This window comes from Citrus sinensis, chromosome 7 (assembly GCF_022201045.2).
Source record: "Citrus sinensis cultivar Valencia sweet orange chromosome 7, DVS_A1.0, whole genome shotgun sequence".
NCBI classification, from domain to species: Eukaryota; Viridiplantae; Streptophyta; class Magnoliopsida; order Sapindales; family Rutaceae; genus Citrus; species Citrus sinensis.
Window position 1 is genome coordinate 17,614,238 of NC_068562.1, and position 27,885 is coordinate 17,642,122.

General features: G+C 32.5%; 2 protein-coding genes across 5 annotated transcripts in view; both read left to right on the forward strand.

Moving 5' to 3' along the window:
- Nucleotides 1-21,764, forward strand: part of LOC102616278 (leucine-rich repeat receptor-like serine/threonine-protein kinase BAM2) — a 46,542-nt gene extending 24,778 nt beyond the window's left edge. Inside the window, exons 3-7 of one of the 4 annotated variants that reach the window (XR_008056685.1) lie at nucleotides 12,721-12,792; nucleotides 13,758-13,829; nucleotides 16,076-16,279; nucleotides 16,602-18,067; nucleotides 18,198-19,260. Coding sequence is in view for 3 of the 4 variants with exons in the window: in XM_052445039.1 (XP_052300999.1) it covers nucleotides 12,721-12,792; nucleotides 13,758-13,829; nucleotides 16,076-16,279; nucleotides 21,487-21,632 (494 nt within the window). In the remaining variant the exon portion in view is untranslated. Of the gene's footprint in view, nucleotides 1-12,720; nucleotides 12,793-13,757; nucleotides 13,830-16,075; nucleotides 16,280-16,601; nucleotides 18,068-18,197; nucleotides 19,261-21,486 lie in introns of those variants that run through there. The other 3 variants (XM_052445039.1, XM_052445040.1, XM_052445041.1) reach the window with 3 other exon arrangements.
- Nucleotides 11,397-12,665, forward strand: LOC127903819 (probable LRR receptor-like serine/threonine-protein kinase At4g36180). The gene is made up of 2 exons (XM_052445043.1): nucleotides 11,397-12,098; nucleotides 12,251-12,665. The coding sequence occupies exons 1-2, from the start codon at nucleotides 11,453-11,455 to the stop codon at nucleotides 12,391-12,393; spliced, it is 789 nt and encodes a 262-aa protein (XP_052301003.1). The 5' UTR covers nucleotides 11,397-11,452; the 3' UTR covers nucleotides 12,394-12,665.
- Nucleotides 21,765-27,885: the final 6,121 nt, after the last annotated feature.

Below are 27,885 nucleotides of genomic sequence, written 5' to 3' on the forward strand. Positions count from 1 at the left end.
TTTATTCGTTTTGCCACCCCTACCAAACACCATCAATCCATGATTTTCTAAAGTATTTGCTGTCTATAGCTACAAACATAGAATTGTTGTTTCAAGAAACAAGTTAGATATTGAACAGGGCTAAATAAAGGGCGGATAAGATATTGGGCCAATGGGCCTAACGCAACAAGGTCTTGAATGAATTTCTTCTTTCTTTTCTCCAAAAATCTTTTGTTAATTTTTATGTTCCGTCAACTTTTTTCCCCTTTAGCACTAAAATTCATTTTTGATACTTTATGCAAAAATTATGATGAAAATGAGTCACTTTAGAACATCAATAATTTTTTTTACATCCAAGATAACGACAACTACACTTAGATCACTCTTCTTTAGTTGAATTATATAGTTAATAAAGTTGGCTTAGCAAAATATGATTCTTGACAATTGTAATTGAGGGCTAGTATTCTTTGGTTTTAGTTGTAGGGCTTATAACGCCGTGCAACAGTTCTTGGTGGGTTCGAATTATTCTTTGGTTTCAATTCTTTACGGTTCGTAATTAAAAATTCCTATATCACAATTAGAACTTACAAACAAGTTAAAGTGAGTTAAATCAAACGTATAAATTCAAGGTCTGTTACAAACTTCTAAAATAGATTTTCTCTGTTCTTTTTTCTTTCACTTTCTCTTCCATTTTCCCAATCCCCAAACACCACCAATCCCTGATTTTTTTATTGTTAGCTGTCTATTTCTACAAACATAGAACTGCTGTTTGTTTGTCTAATTACTTTCAAGAAACAAAACTCTCTGTCATGTGGTCTCTTCGTTTATTGGCTCGTGAGCATGTAAGATATTGGGCCAATGGGCTTAGCGTGACAAGTTCTTGAATTGCATGGCTCCTCTTTTTTTTCATAAATCTTTGCTTAATTTTTTTGTTCCCTCAACCTTTTTTGGCCTTTCGCGCTAAAATTCTTTTTTTGATACATTATGCAAAAATTATGATGAAAATGAGTTACTTTAGAACATCAATAAATTTTTATTACATCTATAATAAGACAACTATAGTGAGATTACTCTTATTTAGTTGAATTATATGTAATAAAATTAGTTTAACAAAATCTAACCCGTCAATATTCCATATCACATGATTAACGTATTTAAAAAATCTTAGCTGTTCCGTCGCTTGTTTTACAATTCTTTTATATATCTTTGAAACTTTCTGCTTCTTGACACATCATATTGTTCTCAATTCGTCTAAATTATTTTTTTCTTCAAACACTGCAGCAGCAACCGGTATAAAATAGAATGAACTCATTTAATGGGAATTTTTCTCATTGGTCTATTTCTCTTCGCACCTTAGGTTCCTCTAACAAACTTAAAAGATGTCCCCCATCCCACGTGTCCCCAAATCTTCGTATTTCCAAACAAACCCCTGCCAAATAGAGAAGAGGATGGCTTTTATTGCAAACTGTATGAACGTTATGGCCATGGGACATTGGATCAAAATCAAACCAATGGATTGTAAAGCAAAATTACCGATTAAAAATTCAACCAATTGAATCGGTTTGGTGTCACTTAAAAAATAAATAATATATAAAACAACACAATTATCATATTAATGAGCCACTGTTAAATTCATTTAGTCAGTATTTTTCTTTTCCCATTTTCAATGAATGCTTAATTTTCTCATATGGAAAACAATCTGTCCCATTGAGCACTGTTTAAATCATTCCCTAGTTTGTTTAACACGCAAAGAATATTCTTATTCGGTTCGGCAGCCAATCCGTTAAAATTTGTTAAAATTCGTTTAAGTGATGACTGTGATATGACTCGACCAATCGTTTAATTTGTATAATTTATAAAAATTTGAGCTTCAAGTAATGTAGATAGAATGGTTAAGTATTTTAATATTAAGATAAATTGATATATGTCATTATATTATGAGTGGATGAAATATCCAATAGAAAAAAAAAATATTTGTATTCGTCATTTTTGGTGGGAATCTATTTAGTGTAACTTATCCATAAAAATGGTTGCCGACTTATCTTGTTTCTCATTTTGTTTAATTTTTATAAATTTGACTCATGATTAATTGTGAGTGAAGATTTTTTTGGAAAAAATCTGGTCTTACATTTATTTTGTAGGATTTAAAAGATTAAAAAACTTTAATACATATAATTTTATGTTCGAAACTAAATACTCGTAGCATTGCTGCTTCTATAAATAACTCATTTGAGCTTCCAGCCTGTTATTTGTATTTTACGTTTCTGTTTCTCTTCATAAAGATTTTTTTTTTCCATTCTCTTTTTCTTCCACTTTCCCGACTCCCAAACACCACCAGTCTTTGATTTTCCTAGAGTATTAACTATCTGTTTACACGAACATAGACCGACAGTTTGTCTAATTACTGTCAAGAAACAGCATACTCTGTCTCGGGGTCTCTTCGTTTATTAACTTTTCACTTGTGAACGGGCTAATTAAAGGGTGTTCCTTCCTTCAAGAAAGAATGCCAAGAAAGTACCATCCATTAGACACGTTAAGAATTATTTTACATTAAAAATGATAATAATCGGTTTAGTGTTACCCCATTATTAGGTAATGACTGTCCGATTGTCTTCGCTTTCATTGACTTTGCAACTGTGAATTCTAAGCCGGGTTAAGGATTGACAAAATGTAATAACCCATAAAGCACGGATAATTAATTAATGGGCCACTGATTTCTTCTTTAAAGGCTAATTCTTGGTAAAGATCAGAAAGTTCTCAAATAAAAATTCGGCTTTGTGGAAATTAAATTAAAAGTAATTAAGCAATTAACAGCTTAATCGAGTTTGGTTTTGAAAAATATATCTTTAAATCTCTTGTAATTAAAGATAATTATCATATTACCGTCTCAAATGGACCGATTTCAATCAAATGAAATCTAGAAAATTGAGCAGCTCATTGATGTATTTGGTCGAATTGTGACTTGTGTCAGAGTCTTCGTTTTAGAAGAGTGCACAGCAGCTGCCAGGTCCACTTGGCAGTTGGCACGCCAAAATTTTTCTGTTGACCAATAATTTTGAAAGGGATATTATTAATTTACTATCAAATATTTTCTAACACATCACTTTACTATCAAAAATTTTTGACAATAATTTTTTGTCACTTAATATTTCAATTTTTATCATTTTATCATAAAAAAATAATAAATGCATGCTTAGTGTAAGTTATCCATAAAAATGGTTGTTGAATTGTCTTGTTTCTCATTTGGTTTAATTTTCATAAATTCGACTCATACAATTCAATTATGAGTGAAGAGTTTTTTTAGGAAAAATCTGGTCTTCCATTTACTATAATCAGGTCTGAATGATTTTATTATTTTTCTTTTGTTTGAAATATACGTGGAAAATGTTGAACACTTTGTAGGATTTAGAAGAATTTGAAAGTTTGAATGCATATAGTTTACTATCCATCAGCTAGTGCATATTCTGTATTTTATGAAATCAAAGCTGGTTGATTGAGAAATGGACCTTATTACATGTCATAAGATTTTACAGTGCTTTCTAATGGAGCAAAATAAAATGATTCTAACCTGTATTGTTTAGATGACACTGAAGTATTACCTAAATTAGCCTTTCAAAAATCTATGGTTGTGATGCGTCTCTATAAACTCACTCGTACAAATTCTATCTAATGCCAAATGTTTTAAACCCTGTTCTGAACAGAGTATGAAAGGATATATTCACTTATCTAGTTATGTCTTTTATGCTTTCACTTCACTTGATTCACCTTGTCCCTCTTTTAAAACAGCTGTATATGCTGGAGTATATACTTGATCACAGTTCATTCGCTGCACTCAGTTTACAGAGTATTTCGGGATTCAAGACTGTAGGCTGTTGCGGATGCAACTTGCAAGGCTGTTGCTGTGTGACTGTATGCCACGCTGGCAAGTGTGCTCTGACAGATTGTGGAGATCGCACCAAAGATTGTAAACTAATTAGTACTGAAAAATCCTATTTGCACATAAAATTGCACAAAATAAATAGATTGAGAATAGTTGTACAAAGAAATAAGATTAATAAAGTAATTACATTTATCTTTTAACAAAATATTTCTAGTCTTTTGGTGTTTTTGTGTATTTTTGTGTACGTACAAGCTGCATTACTCATTAGTGATTAACCTAATGAGTAAGTAGCTCGTTTGAGCCTAGGACCTGTAATTATGTTTTACCTTTCTGTTACTCTCTCTTAAATATTATCGCTGTTCTTTCTTCTTTTCTTTGACTTTCTTTTCCATTTTCCTGACTCCCAAACACCACCAATCCTTGATTTTCTAGAGTATCAGCTATCTATTTCTACAAACACAAAACTACTATTTACTTTCAAGAAACAACGTATTCTGTGGTTTATTGGCTTGTGCCTTGTGAACGGGGCTAATGTTGGTCTAACTACTTTCACGAAACAACGTACTCCGTGGCTTATTGTCTCCTCATCCATTGACTCTGTCAATTCATGACTTTGACGCGCACGGTAGCTGCTAACTGCCTTCTCCATTTGACGTGCAAAAAACTTTCTTGAGTCGGGTTAAAATTAATTGATCATTTTATTTGGTGATAATGACTTACTAGTCAAGTCATGAGTTTGATGATGAAGAGGACGAAAAATATTATTTTATTATTTAAAATAAGACTATCAATTATTTCGATGGTCATCTTATTTTCTAAAATAACTAAATGGAATCTTACAGAATTAAAGTGAAAAAAGAAATTAAGAAATTAAATACTTTTCATGCGAGTGGAGAAGATTGGGTAGCGGTTACATTAAATAAAAGAAAAATTCTGTAGATTTATTGAATAACTATTGATTTTACTTTGATAATTTCTTTCTAAAAGTAAGGTAAACATTTTTATTTTCTTTGCATTCGAGGTTTCTTTCTTTTGCGCTGGCCTTCACACTCTTGACCGTATTTCATGGGGCACATTCAATCTCAATCTTCTGCAAGTTTGTGGCAGTTTTGTTAATTACGAACTTTTGTAGGATTTTATGGAGATGATACTTTTATATACATTTTTCTTTTCTTCGGTGAACAAATTAAAAATTTAGTTTTTGTCATCATGACTAGTGAAATGAAAATAGTCCTCATTTCAAGGATTGACAAAAGTCAAAAACGTTGTATTCATGCCGATTAATGGGGAACTAGTTTTGTCTTCTTAAAAGAGAATTATTTGCAGGGCGGTAATTCGGAGATTTCTGTATTATATAGCCAAACCTAAGTGATTAGAAAAATGAGAAATAATTTGGAGGGAAACAAAAAAACTAATTCAAGTTAAAGACCAGGAATTTGTGTTCCTCACAAAAACAATAATTCAAGCCTCGCAATAATTTTTTTGATTTATTTAAAAAAAAAAAATTGTTTTCCTCACAAAAACATTTCAACGTCTATTCTCTCGTACAGGGGAATATCCTTCACTCTTTGGCGTATCCCTGGGGCAATGTAAGTTGACTTTACATTAAAACAAAAAATAATTACAATCACATAATTACAATTATCATCACCGATTTGTATAATTTTCAGGACTAGTAAATTATCTCAATTTTTAAAAAACATAATTACAATTATCGATCGAACACCACTAATTCCAACAATTCATCCAAGTTTTTCAAGTTTTTAGATATTTGATATATGTCATGTTTTAACTTGGTACGAGAAAAAAATTATAGAATAATTTTTTTTTCAGATTAGTGGAATTATTTTACGATAAAACTATCACAATCACATTTAAAAATATTCTTTAAATTTTCACTATTTCTACTGTTATTCTTTAAACTTTTTTCTGAACAGAGCATGGAGGGTCGCTTATCTAAATATGTTTTCTGTGCTTTCACTTCACTTGATTCATCTTGTCCCTCTTTCATAGCTTCTATCTCGTGTGAGCTTAGAACCTGCAACTCGTATTTTACGTTTCTGTTACTTTCTCTTTCATTTTCCCGACTCCCAAACACCATCAGTCCTTGATGTTATAGAGTATTAGCCGTCTATTTGTACAGACATAGAGCTACTGTTCCCACTGTAGATCTTCAGATGGTTAGCTCACTATTGTTTGAATATTAAAATTAATTTGTTAAATAAATAAAGAAAACAAGAGACAATTGCCATATATATTCCACATTAATTAGTCACCGTCCGATTGTCTCCACTTCCATTGACTCTGTTGATTCATGCTTTCATGAAGTGAAACGCTTAACACTCTGTTCTGATCCGCAGGAGAGGAGGAAAAACATAATTTTATTATTTCATTCCTGACACGCGCAAAGAGCTTTCGTAACCGGCTCGGCAGCTGATTCCTTAAAATTTGTTAAATTTCATTTAATTGATGAATGTGACATGAAGCTCTATAAATAGTTTAATTTGTAAAATTGTTAAAAATTTAAATTTCAAGTAAGGTAGATAAAATGATTAACTTTTTTTAATATTTAGATAATTAACATGTGCCGTGTTACTATTAGTGAATGAATGAAATTTTTGAAGTGCGAATCCATTTACAAGTTACGACTTGTCTCGTTTCTCATTTTACGTAATTTTCATAAATTTGACTCACGATCAATTATGAGTGAAGAGTTTGTTGGAAAAATATGATCTTCCATTTATTGTAATCAGATGAGTGTGATTTAATTATTTTTTTCCTTTTGCTTGATGTCCCGAAAATTATGAATGCTTTGTAGGATGCAGAAGATTAAAAATTTTAATGCATATCTATAGTCAAAACTGAGGAAACAGAACATTATTGCTTCTATAAATAGGTCATTTCAACTTAAAACTTGTTACTTGTTTTTTTTAACTTTTTCTTCCATTTTCCCAAACACCACCAATCCTTGATTCTTTTCCTAGAGTATTAGCTGTCGATTGTTACAAACATAGACATACTGTTTGTCTAATTACTATCAAGAAACAGCATACTCTATCCTGGGGTCTCTTCGTTTATTTAATATTTAGGTTTATTAATATACTATATTATTAATTAAATTAATTAATAATTTAAATTAATTAAATAATAAAAGTTAAATGATTATATTTAAAATCCAAGTAGTATTTTAATGTAATGAAACCTAAATCCCACCTCTATACCACATTTGTTATACAATGTAATGCAACTATAAATTATAATTATATAAAAATAATATTTTAATACAATATAATACAAGTATAATAGTATTACAAGTGTAAGGCTGTAATATTAATTAGCCTGTGTAATAGAATGCCATGCTGGCAAGTGTGCTATAACAGATTGTCGAGCTGGCACCAATTATTTTAAACTAATATTAGTAATTAGTTTAGAGTGTTTCGATTTATTCTATAAATAGATCATTTCAGCTTTGAACCTGTGAACTTGTAACGTGTACTGTACTTTTCTATTACTTCTAATAAAGATTTTCTCTATTCCTTTTTCTTTCACTTTCTCTTCCGTTTTCCCGACCCTCAAACACCGTCAATCCTTGTTTGAATAAAGGCAAATCAGATGTTGGGCCAATGGACCCAACGTCACAGATCTTGAATTGATTGCCTCTTCTTTTCTCCACAAATCTTTGCTTAATTTTTATGTTTCCTCAACTTTTTCCCCCCTTTTGTGCTAAAATTATTTTTCTGATACTTTATGCAAAAAATATGATGAAAATGAATTAGTTTAGAATATCAATAAATTTTTATTACATTCAAGATAAGGACAACTACTCTTAGATCACTTTTATTTAGTTGAATTATAGGTAATAAAATTGGTTTTAACAAAATATGATTCTTAACCCTTGTAATTAAAGGCTGGTGTTATTTAGTTTAGTTATAACACCATGCAACAGGTCGTCTTGGTGGGTTCAAATGAATATACGATCATTGTCAATATTTAATAGTTCGTAATTAAAAATTCCAATATCATAATTAGAACTTACAAACATGCCAAAGTGAGTTAAATCAAACCTATAAATTTAAGGTCTACTACAAACTTCTAACAAATTAAAATTTAAAACGATTGATTAAATGCTAGACAAAATTTAGCTTATAAATGTTCCCGACCACATGATGAATGTACTTAAAACATCCTAATTGGTCGCTAATTGATTGGTTGTTATTTTTTCAATTTCTTTTTATATATCTTGGAAGCTTCTAGTTTCATAACATGTTATTTACGATTCGTGTAAATTATTATTTTTTAAATATTAGAGCAACAACCAGTATAAAAATAAAATGCACTCATTTAATGTAAATTTTTCTAGATGCTTCAATGGCAGAATCTCATTGGTCTATAACTTCTCAATAAATTTTTCTAGATGATTCAAGATTCAATTTCAAACCAACGCCGAACAAACAGTATAAACCTTAATAAGATAGTTGAATAACCATCTCTTACGTCGGGTGACCGAATAACCATCGCTTTCGTCGGAATTTAAACTTAAACAAAGCTACATCCCACGTGTCCCCCACTTTCTTAATATTTCCAAAAAACCCCTACCAGATCCAGATAATCACCTTAACTTTTCTCGTATAAATAGAGAAGACGACGACGATTCCTGCAAAGCCAGGTGAGTCACGTGAACGTTACGGCCATGGGACACTGGAATTGGATCAAACCACCGGAATGCACAGCAAAATTAACCCGAATAAACTAAATTAGATCCAACAAATTGAATCAGTTTGGTGTCACTCAGAAAACAAATAAATATATAAAACAACACAATTATCACGTTAATGGGGCACTGTTAAATTCATTCAGTGGATACTTTTTTTTTTTTCTCATTTTCAATGAATGCTTAATATGAAAAATAATTTGTCCCATAGAGCACTGTTTAAGTCATTCAATGAAAATGAATACTTCTATAAGAAACAATTATTCCCCTGTTTATTTGACACGCAAAGAACTTTCTTACTCATCTCGGTGACCAAACCTTTAACATTTGTTGAAATTCAATTAATTGATGAATGTGACATAACTCGATAAATCGTTTAATTTGTATGATTGATAAAAAAAAATTTAAGCACGTAAACATACGAGCTTTCTTTCTTTTACTCTCTATTTCATGGTTATTCAATTTCAATCTTCTGCAAGTTTTTGGCCGTTTTATTATTTACGAAATTCTATAGGATTGCATTAGATTATACTTTTACATGCATTTTTTCTTCTTTCTCTTTTTTTTTTTTTTTGGGTAAACATATTATTTTATCATCTATCACTATAAGAATGAAATGAAAATAGTTCTCATTTAAAGTATTGACAGCAATGTTATACTCAATATAACGGATAAAGCACGCAAATTAATTGAAAGCTCATAGAGTTTCCATATTAGCTGAACCTAAGTGATAAGTGTTTCCTTATGAGCCATGATTTGGGGAAAAAAACCAATTCAAGTTAAAGATCAGAAAAGTGTGTCCCTCACGAATACAACAATTCAAGCCAGGCATTTATCAAACGCATGACAGAGATTCAACATGTTGTCTCATGGAAAGAAATCCTTCAGTCTCTGACGTAATACTTGGGGCAACGTAAATTGACTTTACATTGAACGAAACACTGGCCACAAACATTATCAAAATTAAATTGATCGGTTTAACGTAAGTTTTTCTTCAAGAACGAATGCCAAGAGCTCAAGAAAGTACTATCCATTAGACACGTTAAGAATTACTTTTCTTTTCATAATAAATTAGATTGAGTTAATAATATTTGCCTGTGTGAAATGAATAATCAGTTTAGTGTCACCCCATTATTAATTTGTGACTGTCCGATTGTCTCCTTTTTCATTGACTTTGCAACTGTGACTTCTGAACCGGGTTAAGAGTTGACAAAAATGTTAATGTTAATATGTTATAACTCATAAAACACGCATAATTAATTAATGGCCCACCAATTTCTTCTTCTCAAAAGAGAATTTTTGCAGGAGATTGAAAAAAGGCTAATTCATGTTAAATATCTTAGATGAGTGTCTATCACGAATACAAGTCAAGCCACAGGATTTTTCTTGTTATACTATTTATTGGCACTTGTGAATCCTTGAATTATCAAATGAATAGCAACAACACTTCAATATCTATTGTTACAAGGAGAGAAATCCGTTCTCTCTTTGATGTACTACTTGGCAATATACATTGATCTTTCATTAAAACAAGCATTCTCATATTGTTGAGAAAAACTCACGTTAAACTATTCAATTTAATCATTTATTAAACAGATATTTGGTTTGATTCATTTTATTCATTTAGTAGAATTAATAAACGAATCGAATCGAATCCAGATTCATTTATTCTATTACGAATCCACAACGAATTGAATCGAATCGAATCAGAATTCATTTACAATTCATTTAGAAAAATATAATTGATAAACAAAATTAAGCAAAATAAAATATAAAAAAGCCGCAAATTTTATACCACTTCCTACACCATATTCCTAATTAGCTAGGGATAGTCTACCATGCAATGGCTGCTGTCTTAATTAAATAAAATATGTGCTTTTATACGCCCTCTCAAAGAATATCGATCTCCTCAAGACTTTACATATTTGTTTTTGAATATAAACACTTGTTCACTTCTACATATTTTTTTTTAGCTACATCCATAGAATTGCTCTAGCCTCTACGTTGGACATAGCTGCTGTCTTGATTAAATAAAATATGTACTTTCATACGCCCTCTCAAAGAATATCGATCTCGTCGAGGCTTTACAAGCTTCGGTGGGATCTTTAGAAAACGTCTCGACGACTCAAAAGACTACACTCCCACTTTCAAAAGTGGCACGATTTGAACTTATCCTGCCAACCTTCTAGAAGAGTAGTGATAAACTTCAAGATCATTCTTTTAATTTTGTCCCTTTTAACATTTTGGTTTCAGGTAAGGACCAATCACTTGGACACTTCAATTTTACTTTTGGACCTTTCTTATAATGACAATACCCTCCATCCCGCGGTCTCTTCGTTTATTGACTTGTTACTTGTGAACAGGACTATATAAAGGGCAAATAAGATGTTGGGCCAATGGACCCAACGTCACAGATCTTGAATTGATTGCCTCTTCTTTTCTCCACAAATCTTTGCTTAATTTTTATGTTTCCTCAACTTTTTCCCCCCTTTTGTGCTAAAATTATTTTTATGATACTTTATGCAAAAAATATGATGAAAATGAATTAGTTTAGAATATCAATAAATTTTTATTACAATCAAGATAAGGACAACTACTCTTAGCTCACTTTTATGAAATTCGTTACTAGAAATTTGTATAAAAGTCGTGAGAATAGAAATTTTGGTAAAACAAAAGTCGCAGGCTTATTTAGAAAAAAAGAAAAAATTACATTCTATTTTCCAATTACTAAGGTCAGCCTTAACACATGCCGATCTTTTTCTCCTCTACTTTCTAGAAATTTTGGTTTCACTATAAAAACTCGGTATATAACAAACTTATGAGTGTTCTTGCATTACCAATCCAATTAAGCACACGCTTACAATCTAAAATACTCTCATCTCATGGAAAGAGTTCATTCTCTCAGGATGATGAGCATATTTCTCCTACTCCATTGTTTGATTATTATGTCCTTATTTATCGCAGCAACAACAGCCAACACAAGTTCTACTATCACAGACCGAGATGCTCTGTTAGCCCTGAAAGCTCACATAACTCATGATCCGACCAATTTCTTGGCCAAGAATTGGAACACAAGTACTCCTGTCTGTAATTGGACAGGCGTCGCTTGTGACATCCACAGCCATAGAGTCACAGTCTTGAATATTTCAAGCTTAAATCTCAGAGGCACCATCCCATCTCAACTTGGGAATCTTTCTTCTCTGCAATCACTCAATCTCAGTTGTAACCGACTTTCTGGTTCCATTCCCTCCGCCATCTTCACCATATACACACTGAAAAATGTTAGTCTCGGTAAAAATCAGCTCTCTGGGGAAATTCCTACAAATATTTGTAGTAATCTTCCTTTTCTTGAATTTCTTTCTTTGTCCCCAAACATGTTCCATGGCGGAATACCGTCCACTCTATCAAATTGCACATATTTAAGAATCTTAAGTTTGGCATACAATGATTTCTCGGGAGCCATACCTAGAGAAATCGGTAACTTGACCAAACTTAAGGTATTATATATTGGCGCGAATAGACTCCAAGGTGCGTATGATCATGGAGTTTAATTATAAAAATTGTTCCATAATACACTTCTGAGCCCGAAATCCTTTCCTTTCCTCCTTGACTCTCCTATCGTCGAGCTAAGTGACTCTGTCATGCCGCTTCAAGTAATATAAACGTTGATTAATTTGCAGGAGAAATTCCTCGAGAGTTTGGCAATCTTACCGAATTGGAGCAGTTTTCGTTACCAACAAACAATCTCCAAGGTATAATTTTAAACTTTTTGCAATTTTATTCTAGCTCTGCTTGCTTCTGTATTCATTCGTTTGTTCATTAATTATGCTATGATTTATTGTTTTTCTTTCAGATAGAGATAAAGCTCCATGTCTCCCCTCACTCATTTCGTTCTTTGATTTATGCAGATAAAAATAAAAAAAAAATGTTTTGTAATTTTCTTTTGTCATATTGCCACTTCCCTTTTGAAGCTCCCAATTAAGTCGATGAAAATGAATGATGCTTCATTCGTATTCTTGTCAGCCTAATTCTTATATAATTGAAGAGTAAATTGTTATTATGATATTCGTCAGCCAATAAATTCTTTTTTTTTTCTCAAAATATGAGTGATCAAATTGTTTGTGCATATATAATTTTACTTAATTTGCAGGAGGTATTCCACAGGAATTGGGGAATCTTGCAAAATTGGAGATTTTACAGCTGTTCCAGAATAACTTGACCGGTAACCATCTTTACTATATATATATGAGACATCTTCCGCTTCTTAATTAAAAGATTTCAAGTCTCTCATTATACATTCTCATATGAGGATATGTCATTACTACAATCTAACATTATTCCCTTTTTTATTAGAAATTAGTTTGTGTTAATTCAAAATTTTGTAACATTTAATAAAAATTAAAAACACGTGGAATAAATCATCAATCTTTCTTCTTTATTGAATTTGGATTTCTCAAAAATTATTTTGACAAGTATACTTCACTAATGATATGCATGTGTGACAACTTCATAAAATATTTTACATGGAGTCACCAATTATCTTTAAATAATTGGAGATGCCATCAGTGATACATAATTTCTTAACAAGCACCATATCAAAAGAAATCAACAATTTTATTAATCTTCAAGAGTTACATCTTCACTGCAATTATGACATAATTTTTTAGTCATCAATCGCACAATATTTTATCTTAATGGATGATGTTCAATCTTGGAATTTATAATACCTTGAAGGTTAGTAGCTTTGAAAATAAGAACTGTTCATTTGCTAAAAAGTTAACTTAGTATTTAAGTTTTTCAATTGAAAATTTTGAAAAAAGTCTTGAGAACTGCCCTCCTTAGTATTTCAGCTGATAAATATGAAAAATAGGCTTGAAGAAATATTGTTGTGTGTGCTTATTCTACTTGGGCTTTGGGCTTGATTACAAGGTCGAGCACTTACACCTGTCATAATAATAGGCTTTTACTTTCACCACACGTTTAATAATTTCTTAACCTTCCGAATTAAGTTATGGCAATTTATATATAAATAACTAAAGCATACTAATTCTAGCACAAAGTACTCATGACTTAGGCTTGCTGTGTTACCTATTACACACGGTCGAATACTTACATCTGTTAGAATAACAATAGCATCCGCGGATCGACTATCAGTGATCAAATTGTTTGCACATATGTAATTTGCAGGAGCAATTCCACGGGAGTTGGGAAATATTACAGGATTGGGGATCTTAGCGCTGTCTGATAATTTTTTAACCGGTATCATTCCTTCATTCCTTCTCTATTAAATTTGGAACTGTCATTTAATAACTTAACAGGTAACTTCCCTTACAAAATGTCTGTGTGACATGTTTTGCTTCTAAATTAAAATATTTCACGTCTCTCATTATAAATTCTCATAGGCGGATGTATTGTTACTACTATTTAACATTATCTCGTTTTTTTTATTAGAAATTAATCTGTGTTTATGCAAAAAATTTTAGCATCTAAAAAAAGTATAAAAACGCGTGGAATAAATCGAAAATCTTTCTTCATTACTGAATTCGGATTTCTCAAAAATTATCATGAGAACTTCATAAAATATTTTACATGGAATCAGTAATTATCTTTAAATAGTTGGAGATGCCATCACTAATAAATAGTTTCTTAAAAAGCATCATACTAAAAGAATTCAATAATTTTAATAATCTTAAAGGGTTACATCTTCACTGCAATTATGACATAATTTTTTATCTAAATATATTTTTTGTCATCAATCGCATAATATTTTATCTTGACAGATGATGTTCAATCTTGGAATTTAAAATATCTTGAAGGTTAGTAGCTATGAAAATTAAAAAATTTTTATTTGCTAAAAAATTAACTTAGTATTTAAGCTTTTCAATTGGAAAATTTGAAATAAATGTTGAGAACTGGCCCTCCTTAGTATTTCAGCGGATAAATATGGAAAATAGGCTAGAAAAAATTATTTTACTGAAATAATAGTTAAAAATAGAGAAGTACAGTACTCATGACTTAGGCTTGCTGTGTACTTTTTTTACTTGGGGTTCGGGCTTGATTACACACGGTCGAATACTTACACAACTCCCCCCACATAGGGTTTTACTTTCATCCCTCATTTGATAATTTCTTAACCTTCCCAATTAGATTATAGCAATTTATAAATAAATAAATAACTAAAGCATACTAAAGCTAGCATAGATGGATGGATAAGTGGTGTCAAAAGTATATCTGTTTTTATGTATTATTGTTCCCTAATACAAATCTGAATAATGGAAAATATAAATTTAATACTTTATTTAAAACTCTGTTAACATTTTATCTATACATAATAATTAAACTGAAACTCGTACTTAAAAAAATTTTGGTTACGCATATTCATTTCATGATAAAAAAATGTCTATTTACACTAATTTACCATTATCAAAAAAATGCTTTGAGACAAATAATCTAATTTATATTAGTATATTTAAAATACTTGCATTTATTATATTTTGAAAAAAAATTATTTGCAATTATTTTAAACCTTTCAATTCAAATTTTCTTAGTTATTAAAGTCAAAGGGTATAAATGTATAATAGTCAAACATAGATTTGTATGATCATTTTTCAATGTATAAATTTTCTTAGTTAGTAGGAAATTAAAAATTGTTGATTTACTCATAAATAAATTTAGTGTTTAGCATTTCAATTTTGGAAAACTTGAACTAAATGTTGATAACTTCGAATCCATCGAGCCGAGTTTCGCTTCCTTGACACACAGACCCATTCGAAGTAGTATTCGAATTGAGTTTCCAAGTGCTTAGAAAAAGCATTTCTTTTCCATGTCACTATAATTTATTCACAAAAGAGTTGATTAGCGTCGATGTTGCTTCAGAGTTTGAGACCATGTTAATAGGAGAAATTTGAAAAGAAATTATTTTACTGAATTAATTTATTTTATCTTGCTGTAACTGAAATACCACCTTTTTTTTTTGCTATCACTGGGGCTTGATTTACTTTAATAATAGCAGCCACAGACTTAGGCTTTTTTACTTTTCACCACACAATTTGATCTTTTAATTCGTTTTAACCACATAATCTATCTATCTCACACCTATTGCTTACTTAAATCGCATACATATTTTACCTACTAATTTTTACAAACATTAGTGAAATATATTTTATTACATTTCGCTCGTAACTGCTCTAGTTGTGCACTATTAATACTTAACCCTCCCTTTTAATTTACCGTGCAATCTATCAACCACTTAAATTACATATATATTTTACCTATATTTTTCCCAAAAAATAACAGAAAAAGAATATGTGTAGCAATTTGTATGGAACTAACAAAGCATTGACGGTGTGTAGCCTTTCAATACTTCATGAGTGGCTTTTCTTGTGTGTTAGCACTGGTAATAATTGTGTAGTGTATAAATGACCTTTTATTATTAAAGCGCGTCCATTGTTAGATATTATTTATTATTTGAAAAATAATTTGAATATAATTCTTTCAAAATACAGGGGAGATACCAACTGAAATCAGTAATCTTCGTAATCTGGAGGAGTTGGACCTTGCTCGAAACAAATTAGTTGGTATTGTCCCAGCTGCAATCTTCAATGTATCAACACTCCAGCATCTTGGTCTTCAAGATAATTCTCTCTTCGGATGTCTTTCGTCCATCGGAGACGTCCGACTTCCAAATCTTGAAGGGCTTTATTTGTCGGGTAATAATTTCAGTGGCACAATTCCTAGATTCATCTTTAATGCTTCTAAGCTCTTTAAGCTATCGTTGCAAAGGAACTCATTCTTTGGTTTTATTCCCAACACATTTGGCAACTTAAGAAACCTTAAGTGGCTGTCTTTATATGATAATTATTTGACATCTTCAACTCCAGAATTGAGCTTTCTATCCTCGTTGTCAAATTCCAAGTCTTTAACATTTATTGACTTATCAAATAATCCACTAGATAGCGTTCTTCCAAAGACATTTGTCGGTAATGTTTCTCATTCTTTGGAATTCTTTGTCATGTCCTATTGTAACATTAGTGGCAGCATCCCTGAAGAGATCACCAACTTGACCAAATTGACAACCATTATTTTAGGAGGCAATAAATTGAATGGATCAATTCCGATTACTCTCAGCAAGTTACAAAAGCTTCAATATTTGGGTCTTGACGATAACAAATTAGAAGGATCAATCCCAGACAGTGTTTGTCGTTTAGCTGAACTGTATGATTTGGAGTTGGGTGGTAATAAGCTTTTTGGATCAATCCCTGCATGCTTCAGTAATCTAGCTTCTCTGAGGACACTGTCGTTGGATTCCAATGAGTTAACTTCTATTCCCTTAACTTTTTGGAACCTTAAGGATATCTTGTACCTCAACTTTTCATCAAATTTTTTGATTGGTCCACTCCCATTAGAGGTTGGAAATTTGAAGGTTTTAGTTGGAATTGATTTTTCAATGAATAATTTTTCAGGCGTTATCCCAACAGAAATTGGAGGCCTACAAAATCTAGAATACCTCTTCTTAGGATATAACAGATTGCAAGGATCGATTCCTGATTCATTCGGTGATTTGATAAGCTTGAAATCATTGAATTTGTCTAATAATAATCTCTCTGGGGCTATTCCTGCATCTTTAGAGAAACTCTTATATCTTGAAGATCTAAATCTTTCTTTCAACAAACTAGAAGGAGAAATTCCTAGGGGAGGGTCTTTTGGAAACTTCTCAGCTGAATCATTTGAGGGAAATGAATTATTATGTGGTTCACCCAATTTACAAGTCCCGCCATGCAAAACTGGCATCCACCACACATCATCGAAAAATTCTCTTCTCCTGGGGATCGTCTTGCCATTGAGTACTATATTTATGATAGTAGTCATTTTGTTGATCTTAAGATATCGACAGAGAGGAAAACGACCATCGAATGATGCTAATATGCCACTAGTAGCAACATGGAGAATGTTTTCATACCTAGAACTCTGTCGAGCAACAGACGGATTCAGTGAAAACAATCTAATCGGCAAAGGTGGTTTTGGCTCTGTTTACAAAGCAAGACTTGGGGACGGGATGGAGATTGCAGTGAAGGTTTTCAATTTGCAATGTGGAAGAGCATTTAAGAGTTTTGATATTGAATGTGAAATGATGAAAAGTATTCGCCATCGAAACCTTATCAAAGTTATTAGCAGTTGTTCAAATGAAGAGTTTAAAGCGTTGGTATTAGAATACATGCCTCATGGAAGTTTGGAGAAGTATTTGTATTCAAGTAACTGCATTTTGGATATTTTTCAAAGATTGAACATAATGATAGATGTTGCATCAGCTTTGGAATATCTGCACTTTGGTCATTCAGCTCCAATAATTCACTGTGACTTAAAGCCCAGCAATGTATTGTTAGACGATAATATGGTTGGTCATTTGAGTGATTTTAGCATCGCAAAATTGCTAACAGGAGAAGATCAATCTATGACTCATACACAAACACTTGCAACAATAGGCTATATGGCACCAGGTTTGTTTAATATAAATATTTTCTATTTCTCATAAACTTCCTAATAAGTTATTTATATTTCATGATCTTGATTAGATGAGGAAATTATTATTAATGATATATCTTACTATGTAATTGTTGCAATTCATAGAGTATGGAAGAGAAGGACGAGTATCCGCAAATGGAGATGTTTATAGCTTTGGGATTATGTTAATGGAAACATTTACTAGGAAGAAACCCACAGATGAAATGTTTAATGGAGAAATGACATTAAAGCATTGGGTTAATGATTGGCTACCCATTTCCACTATGGAAGTTGTTGATGCTAATTTGCTAAGTCAGGAGGACATACATTTTGTTGCAAAAGAGCAATGTGTGTCATTTGTCTTCAATTTAGCTATGGAGTGCACTGTGGAATCCCCTAAGCAAAGAATCAATGCAAAAGAAATTGTAGCAAAACTCTTAAAAATTAGAGACTCATTACTTAGAAATGTTGGAGGCAGATGTATAAGACAATCAAATTTAAATTGATTCTGCCCCTCCTTCATTGCTTGCTATCCTTTTCAGAGACTTGAACAGTTATCCTCCATAGAAGTTTTGCTGATATGTTTTGTTATTGCTCTTGCTCATGTTTATTTCTCTCTTTCTTTAATTTGCATGCGTGCATTTTAGTTCTCTTCCATGTTTGTGTTGGTTTATATGTAGTTTGTTTTTTGGGATATGGTTTATTGTGTCCTCACCCTAATTAGATGTATCCTTTTGATTTTTATCAATAAAGCTTCGCTAGTACTATCGAGGTTAATCGAAAGAAAATTTTCAATTGATTTTCTTTTCTTTGACTAGTAATGGAAATTCTAATCTTTATAGTGAATAACTTCAATAATAGAGTGTAAGAGTATTAGTAGTTGTGGTTGTTTTCTGAACTTGGAGTTAGAGTAGTTTAACAGCAACAAATAGGTCTCTTGTATTATAGGCAAAATTCTTTTCATTAATCTTATTTGTCTACATTTTCTCCTATTTTCTTCTTTAATCTTCGCTCAAGGTTTCATGCTTCCATTTTGACATGTGAGATTGTTTGTCATCCATTTGCTAAAATGGATATGAGAGGAGCTTTCAATCATTACCTCCACCAAAATCCTTACAATGCAACTTTTAAATTTATTTTTTAAAATACGTTCAGTTTAATTTATAAAAAATAAATCCATTTGTTAAAATTAATCTTTTTCTCATAAATTTCAACCTAAAAAATATATTTCTTTTAAGTTTTTATTATAAAATACATACAAGTTCTAAACTATTAAATTATTTTCTTCTTATTATATAGTTTATATTTCCATAACTCTAAACTCCTATAATTTTTAAAAAATATATTTTTTAATTTAAAATATGAATATAAAATATAGAATGGAGTGGGTATAAAAAGTTTTGTTAAAAGAATAATTCATTTAAGTATTTAGCTGAATTTTAATTTAAAATAAGAAATATATTAATTTATTTTTTATTAGTTATGTAATTTTTAATTGAAAAAGAGCTTATATTATGGACATATGATTAAAATTATCATGAATTAAACATTTTCATATAAATACTGGTGATAATTACAGAGAAAGTACGATGAACCGAGGAAAACTTGAATAGAAATACTCCAATGTAATTTTACACATGCAAATTATGAACCAGTGATCTTTAGAGCATCATAAAATTATTTTAACACAATTAGTTAGTTTGAAAAATTGCTAATAATGTTTAAAGTGGGATTGAAAAGATTATACTACAAATATAAGACATGATATCATTTAAGAGCTTACAGATTATGAGAAATATATTGATCTTACAAATAATATAAAATATGTCAATTAGACTGAGTCTATGCAATAAAAGTTTCAAATTAAAAAATAAACCTTTATTTTCTTTTAATCATTAATGTGATCTTAATTATTAAAGTCATTCAATGTCCATTACTTATTCATTTTTTTAATTATCTAAATGACATTGAAAACTCTACTCAATATTAATTCATTCTAGTGTTTTGTTTTAAAGTAATCGGAAACTACAAATGAAACAAATGCTTGAAATCACAAATGGCCTAAAATTAGATTTTTATTTCTTAATGTTGTAGTGACTTTGATCTTGATATTGAAAATTTATTTGTAACTTATATAAAGGCCTCGATTTTATCATAATTGATTAGTAAGGCTATGTACGGGAGCGTGGATAAATTTTGAGATTGGATTATATTTTTGGAACTAAAAAATTAATTTCATCCAATGTTATGTATAGCTGTCGGGACTAGCAAATTAGTCTAAAATTATTGAAATTATTGGTCTTTTAAATTATAATTTTTTCGTTCCCACTTTAAAAACAAAAATATTTTGGTGGAAAACTGTACAATGATTAAAAACAAAAAATTATCATTTTCCAATGTTTACAAAGAAAACAAGAGACATTTAATTTCACTTTTACTCTCTGCCAAGGGCCTCACTATCTTAACTTTTATAACATAGTGTAATAAATTACGTGGGCCCATTTAATAAAGAAATAATCTAATAAATAAACTAATATAACAAATATTTAAAAATAATAGCAAGAGTTTATTCCATACCTTGGAGCTTAACTACTTAATAGATTACCCAAATTGTTTTAAATAAAAAGTAATATCATATAATTATTATACTAAATTATTACATTGTTCGACCAATATGCAGTTATTTAAAAATTATTACAAATTTTCATATATTAATGAAAATATTTCAATAATAAAGTTACTTCTTGACAGCTAATATAAATAAATATATGATAATTATGAAATAATTTAAAATTTTCTCAATTAATATTATCTTATAACTACAATTTATTTACATAATTAAAAGTTTTTAAGAAATCATTAAAATATCATCGTACCTATATGGATTTATAATAATATATAATACATCATAATATAATAGCTAAATAGATAAATTATTTAATGATATAAAATATATATTTATATTCATTGTATTATATTATTATTTCATAATAGTTTCATTAAATAATTCCCTATTCTCTCTCTCTCTTTTTGCTTCATTTTTTCAGATAAGCAACCAAACATCTTTTCATCTTTTTTTTATTTTCAAGTACTGTTTTTAAAATAAGGTACCAAACATGTTTTTATTTTTAACAAAAACTAATCATTCTTATTTAATAAAATAAATTCAAAAACATTATTTAAAAAATAATACCAAACGCACCCTTAGAAACTACGAGAAATATACCGATTTTACAAATAATATTTAATACGTCGATTAGACTGAATCTTTGGAATAAAAATTTCAAATTAAATAATAAACCCTTAGTTTCCTTTTAATCGTAATTATAATCTTAATTATTAAAGACATTTTATTTTGTGCTTGTCTTTTTTTATTCACTTTTTTTTTAATGAAAAATATTGCTCTGCATGCAAGTCTTTGGTCGCGGGCCTAGGCGTCCCAAACATCCAGCTGACAGCGACGTTTCCACTTTGATTATCCGCACTTCCCAGAAGTCGCAAGGAAAGACTCATTCGAGTAGTTTGATTGGTTTGAAGATTCATGAGACTGCTTTTCACTAGAATTCCACGGCCTCATTCATTTTTTTTTTTAATAATCTAAATGACATCGAACACTCTACTCAATATAAATTTATTCGAATGTTCTGTTTCAACCTAATCGGAAATTACAAATGAAACAAATGCTTGCCATCACAAACGGCCTAAATGGGATTTTTGTTTTTAAATGTTGCAATGACTTTGATCTTGATGTTGAAAATTTATTTGTAACTTATACAATGGCTTCAATTTTATCATAATTGGTTTCTAATGCTATGTTAGAAAGCATGGATAAACTGTGGGATTAGATTAGATTTTAGGACTAAAAAATTAATTTCATCCAATGTCATATTTGGCTGTCGTGACTAATAAATTAGTCCAAAATTAGGAGAAGATTTATAATATTAAATGAAATATTTTTGTTCTCTTTGTCACTCTTTTCTTTTTCATTTAAATTAAATATAAACAGTTATTTCATAATTTTTTATGTAGAATTTTATATTATACTAAATATCAAAATTCTATTCAATAATTTATTTTAAGTTGTATTTGTCAATTTGTTTCAGTATATTTCTCATTCATCAAGTTACAGAGGTATTGTATACATTTATAGAGAGATTTGCTACGCTATTTTTGGGCTATACAGATTTTTAGTGCTAGAATAATGGCTTGGTAGTTTATGGTTTATTCCTGAAATCTTTCTGATTTTGTTAACTCTTATAATCTCTCTGATTTATCTCTTAATTGACAACTCACGCCAACACTCCCCCTCAAGTGGAAGCATCCAAATCTTCAATGCGCAACTTGTCTAGTGAGTTGTAAAACTCTCTGCTTGATATGGCCTTTGTAAGAATATCCGCCAGTTGATCTTCGGACTTCACAAATGGAAACTGAATTATTTTAGCTTCGAGATTTTCATTAATAAAATGTCTGTCAATCTCCACGTGTTTAGTGCGATCATGTTGGATAGGATTGTGAGCAATAGCAATCGCTGCTTTGTTATCACAAAAGAGGTCCATTTCGGAGCTAGGTGCAAAGCCAATTTCTGTTAGAAGTCTTCTCAGCCATAGAAGTTCACAAAGTCCTTTAGCCATTCCACGAAACTCTGCTTCAGCACTTGACAGTGCTACCACCTTTTGCTTCTTACTCCTCCACGTAACAAGATTTCCCCCGACAAACATGAAGTAGCCTGAGGTGGATCTTCTGTCTATGGCGTTCCCTGCCCAATCTCCGTCTGTATAACCATTAACTCTGAGGTGGTTATTCTTTGCAAACATAAGTCCTTTTCCTGGGGAGGATTTTAAGTATCGCAAAATCCGTATCACTGCTTCCATATGATCCTTACTCGGTTGGTGCATAAATTGGCTTACAACACTCACTGCATAAGCAATATCAGGACGGGTATGCGAGAGGTAAATCAATTTCCCAACTAACCTTTGGTATCTTCCTTTATCTATTGGCACTTGATTTAGATGTTCTCCGACCTATGATTCTGAACAATTGGAGTGTCTGTTGGCTTACACTCTAGCATTCCAACCTCACAAAGTAAGTCTAGTATATATTTTTGCTGAGATAAGAATATACCTTTCTTTGATCTAGCAACTTCTATTCCCATGAAATATTTAAGTCCTCCCAGATTTTTCATCTCAAATTTGGTTGCCAATTGTTTCTGAAGTTTACCCATTTCCTCTACATCATCCCCTGTAATGATCATGTCATCAACGTATACAATTAAAGCTGTTACCTTGCCCCATTGATGCTTTAAAAATAATGTATGATCTGAATTGCTTTGGCAGAAGCCATACTTCTTCATTGCTTGACTGAATCGTCCAAACCATGCTCGAGGTGATTGTTTCAATCCATACAATGTACGCTGCAACTTGCATACTACTTCAGTTTTTGAAGATGCTGTGTAACCTGGAGGAGTGTCCATGTAGACTTCCTCTTCAAGATCGCCATGGAGAAAGGCGTTCTTTACATCCAACTGATGTAATGGCCAATCAAGGTTGGCTGCGAGTGATAGCAAAACCCTGACTGTATTTAGTTTAGCCACCGGTGAAAAAGTTTCTTGGTAATCTACACCATATGTCTGGGTGTATCCTTTTGCAACTAGTCTCGCCTTATATCGTTCTATAGATCCATCTGCCTTATGTTTAACTGAGAAGACCCATCTGCACCCGACTGTCTTCTTCCCTTGGGGTAGTGGGACCAAGGTCCATGTTTGATTCTTTAGTAGTGCCCCCATTTCTTCCTCTATTGCTTTTGTCCACTTAGGATCCATTAATGCCTCATGAACTGTAGTAGGAATATGGCATGCAGAGAGCTCCTGTGAAAAACTCTTGAGTGGCTTAGGCAATTTTTCAGTGGAAACATAGTTGGCAATTGGATACCTCGACCTTCTTTCCTCTATTTTTGGGGAGTATCTATTTGGTGGTTTGCCCCGGTTTTGCCTGAAAGGTAAGTTATACCCAGTATCTATAGCATTGATAATTAAGGGTGTGCCAATATTAATTACCTCAGGAATATTCTCAGGAGATGGGCTTGCAGCGACCAAGAGGGGGGATTCTTCTTCTTCAAATGGTATAGGCTCAGCTGCCAGAGGTTCTTCTTCGGATGGTATAGGCTCAGCTGCCAGAGGTTCTTCTTTTGATGGTGTGTCATTCTGATCCTCAAACCACTCAAAGGTTAGCCACTTCAGCTCTTCATCTAGTGTCTCCTCCTGAAGAGGAGTAGTGGATACCGAGGAAGGGTAGAAAAGAGCGGACTCCAAAAAAGTGACATCCATAGTCACATAAGTACGCTAAGTAGTAGGGTCATAGCAGCGGTAGCCTTTTTGGTGGGTAGCATAGCCCAAGAAGAGGCACCGAAGGGCACAAGGGTCAAGTTTGTTACGCTGGTTCTTATGAAGATGAACATACGCCACACAACCAAAGATGCGGGGTGGGAGCATGAGGGCAGAAGGTAGAGAGACCGAGGCTGACAAGGATTGGAGTGGGGTTTGGAAATGTAAGACTTTGGACAGAAGACGGTTGATCAAACGGACAGCAGTGGTAACAGCATCGGGCCAATGTCTTGTGGGAACATGTGGGCCAAGAAGGAGGGCTCGGGCAGTTTCAAGAATATGTCAATTTTTTCTTTCAGCTACCCCACTTTGTTGTGGTGTCTGGGGACATGACGTTTCATGAATAAGGCCGTGGAGTTGAAAATGGTGATTGACATATTCCCCACCATTGTCAGAACGAAGAATTCGAATTTGAGCTGAAAACTGAGTCTGAATCATAGCATGAAATGACTGAAAAACCTTAAATACTTCATCCTTATGTTTCAGCAAATATAGCCAGGTCATGCGTGTGCAATCATCAACAAATGTTACAAACCAACGTACACTAGAGACAATAGACACGGGGGATGGTCCCCATACATCGGAATGTATTAAAGCAAAAGGAATGTCACTTTTATTCATGCTTAAAGAATAAGTAGCCCTATGACTCTTGGCTAAAATACAAGTATCACAATTTAACTTAGAAGTTTCTACATTAGAAAAAAAATCAGGAAACAAATGCCTTAGATACCCGAATGATGGATGTCCCAAACGGCGATGCCACAACCAAATCTGTCGAGTCTTGGAACTTAGTGAAGAAGACACGTGATGAGCTCTCCCTATACTAAAATCTTCCATGTAGTATAATCCCCCCCTCTTAGTACCACGCCCAATTATCTCCTTGGTGAGAATATCATGTATAAGACAAAAATCAACAAACATGAGTACCACACAATTCAGGTCTGTGGTAATTTGACTCACAGATAGTAACTTGTGGGACAATGAGGGAACAAGTAAAGTGTTGAATAATTGAAGAGAGGGTGATAATGTCACAGAACCAGCGCCTGTGACAGGAGAAACCACTCCATTGGCATTTGCAATGCTAGTGCGCCGTGGGGATGAATAGTGAGAAAGATCCGCAGGATCAAAGGTCATATGATCTGTGGCCCCAGAGTCAAGTAACCAATCATCACAGTTGGTATTGCAGTGAGAACTAATTAAGGCATGACAGGGATTACCCTGATCCACAGAAGAAAAATTCTGTTGAGGAATTAGAGAAAGACACGGTTCGACTGCTGCTACAGCAGCCTTTGTACTTGTACCAGCAGTGTCTTGTTTCTTCCAAGCTTGGAGTTCATGCCACCAGTCCGGATATCCATGCAGTTGGAAGCAATTTTCTCATGTGTGCTTCATATTGCCACAATGAGTGCACTTTAAACGGTCAGATGATGATCGGCCTTTAGAGCCAGATTTTCCAGCATGTTGTGGGTTCGATCCATGGATCCCAAGCTTGAGGCCTCTCGAAGCAAGCACTGCTCCTGGAGGGGGTTCATGGTCACCTGCGTTCATCACCACCTGACGAAGAGCCTCTCTACGGACATGAGCATAAGCTTGCTCTATGGTGGGAAACGGGTGTAGCTACAGCACGTCACTCTGGTTGTTATCCAGCTTGTCGTCAAGACCATCCAAAAAAACGTAGACCCGATCTTCTTGGAGGAGATTATTATACCTTTGAATATCAGCAGGGAATTCCATTGGATTTGGACGTTGAAAATCAATTTCACGCCAAAGACCTTGCAAGTCAGTGTAATACTTTTCCAGGGATCCACCTGCTTGACATAGACATGAAACACAGCGTCGGAGATCATAAACCTGGGATGTATCACCACCATCAAAATAGGTGGTGGCAGCAGAGTCCCACACCTGTTTGGTTGTGGGAAACCGAATAAAGTTTCCAATTAACGTCGGATCCATGGAGTTGATAAGCCATCCTTTGACAATGGCGTTGTCGGTGCGTCATTTGCGAAAGGACGAGTCGGTAGGGGATGGTGGGGTCAATTCGCCGTTGATGTAGCCCAACTTGTCTTTGCCGGAGATGTACATCTCGACAACTTGGGACCACAAGCCATAGTTGGAGCCATCCAACTTGATGCCAATCGGTAGAGCTGTAGGTTCTGAGGTCACAGTTGGGGCCTGGGCTTTGGACAGAGCTTCGGCCATCTTGGAGGTGAGTAATTCAGAGAGAATCCGGTCGGTGGTGGATTCCTCTGTCTGGGTTGGTGTTTCGGTGGCTGCCATAGGTAGATACGAGGCTAAACCCTAGGATTGGGCGTGAACAAGGGACCAGGTCGTAACTTGCTCTGATACCATGTCAATTTGTTTCAGTATATTTCTCATTCATCAAGTTACAGAGGTATTGTATACATTTATAGAGAGATTTGCTATGCTATTTTTGGGCTATACAGATTTTTAGTGCCAGAATAATGGCTTGGTAGTTTATGGCTTATTCCTGAAATCTTTTTGATTTGGTTAACTCCTATAATCTCTCTGATTTATCTCTTAATTGACAACTCAAGCCAACAGTATTTACTTAAGGTTAATTATCTAAATTTAATCCAATAATTTAGTTGATCTAGTATTGAATATTAAACATTAAAAATTATTCAATTATTTGTTTAAAATAAAATTGAATATTAAATATTGAAATAATTATTTAATAGCATATTATATTATTAATATAATTATTTAATAGTCCAATCTAATGTTGTACCAAACATGCACAATACTATATATAATCCAAACTAATCCAATTCAATCTTAATTAATAATTCAATCCAATCTTGTGAGTCAAAATTGGCCTAAGGTTACCAATTGTGCAATAATCTTTATAGCCCGTTTCCCAGCCACACACCCTTTTGTATTAGTATTCTCACAGCCATTGGAAATATGGCTCGTAATCTAACAAATGACATTATACGGCTGTTACTTGCTAGTTTTTGTAAGGTGGCCAAGGCCTTTTATCAAACACTATTGGCCTTTTAGTGCTGAGCTAACAGATTAGTGCTGTCTATTTCTACACAGAACTGCTGTTTGTTTGTCTATCCCGTGGTCTCTTCGTTTAGGGCATGTTTGGTGCATGGGATTGTGTTGTATTATACCACTATTCACATTAATTTATTAACAAGAAGATGTTTGGTAAAATTTGAGAACTCGTTATAATGCAGCATAATGAGGCATGGGCCCGCATTACGCAAACCCAAGGGAACCTCGGGTTTGCGTAATGCGGAAGCTTTTTGCCTCAATTGAGGCAACAGTTAATGCCTCAATTGAGGCAAATTTATTTTATTCAAATATTATAAAAATAAATTATTTTATTATTAAATACTAATATAATGAATAAAATATAAAAATAAATTATATGATAATATTATTTTATTTATTAATGATTCATATAAA

Excerpts from the sequence above, each read along its gene's own strand:
- LOC127903819 (XM_052445043.1), top strand. The coding sequence starts at position 11,453 with ATGGAAAGAGTTCATTCTCTCAGGATGATGAGCATATTTCTCCTACTC. Across the intron at positions 12,099-12,250 it reads TGGCGCGAATAGACTCCAAG|GAGAAATTCCTCGAGAGTTT; the intron begins GTGCGTATGATC and ends ATTAATTTGCAG.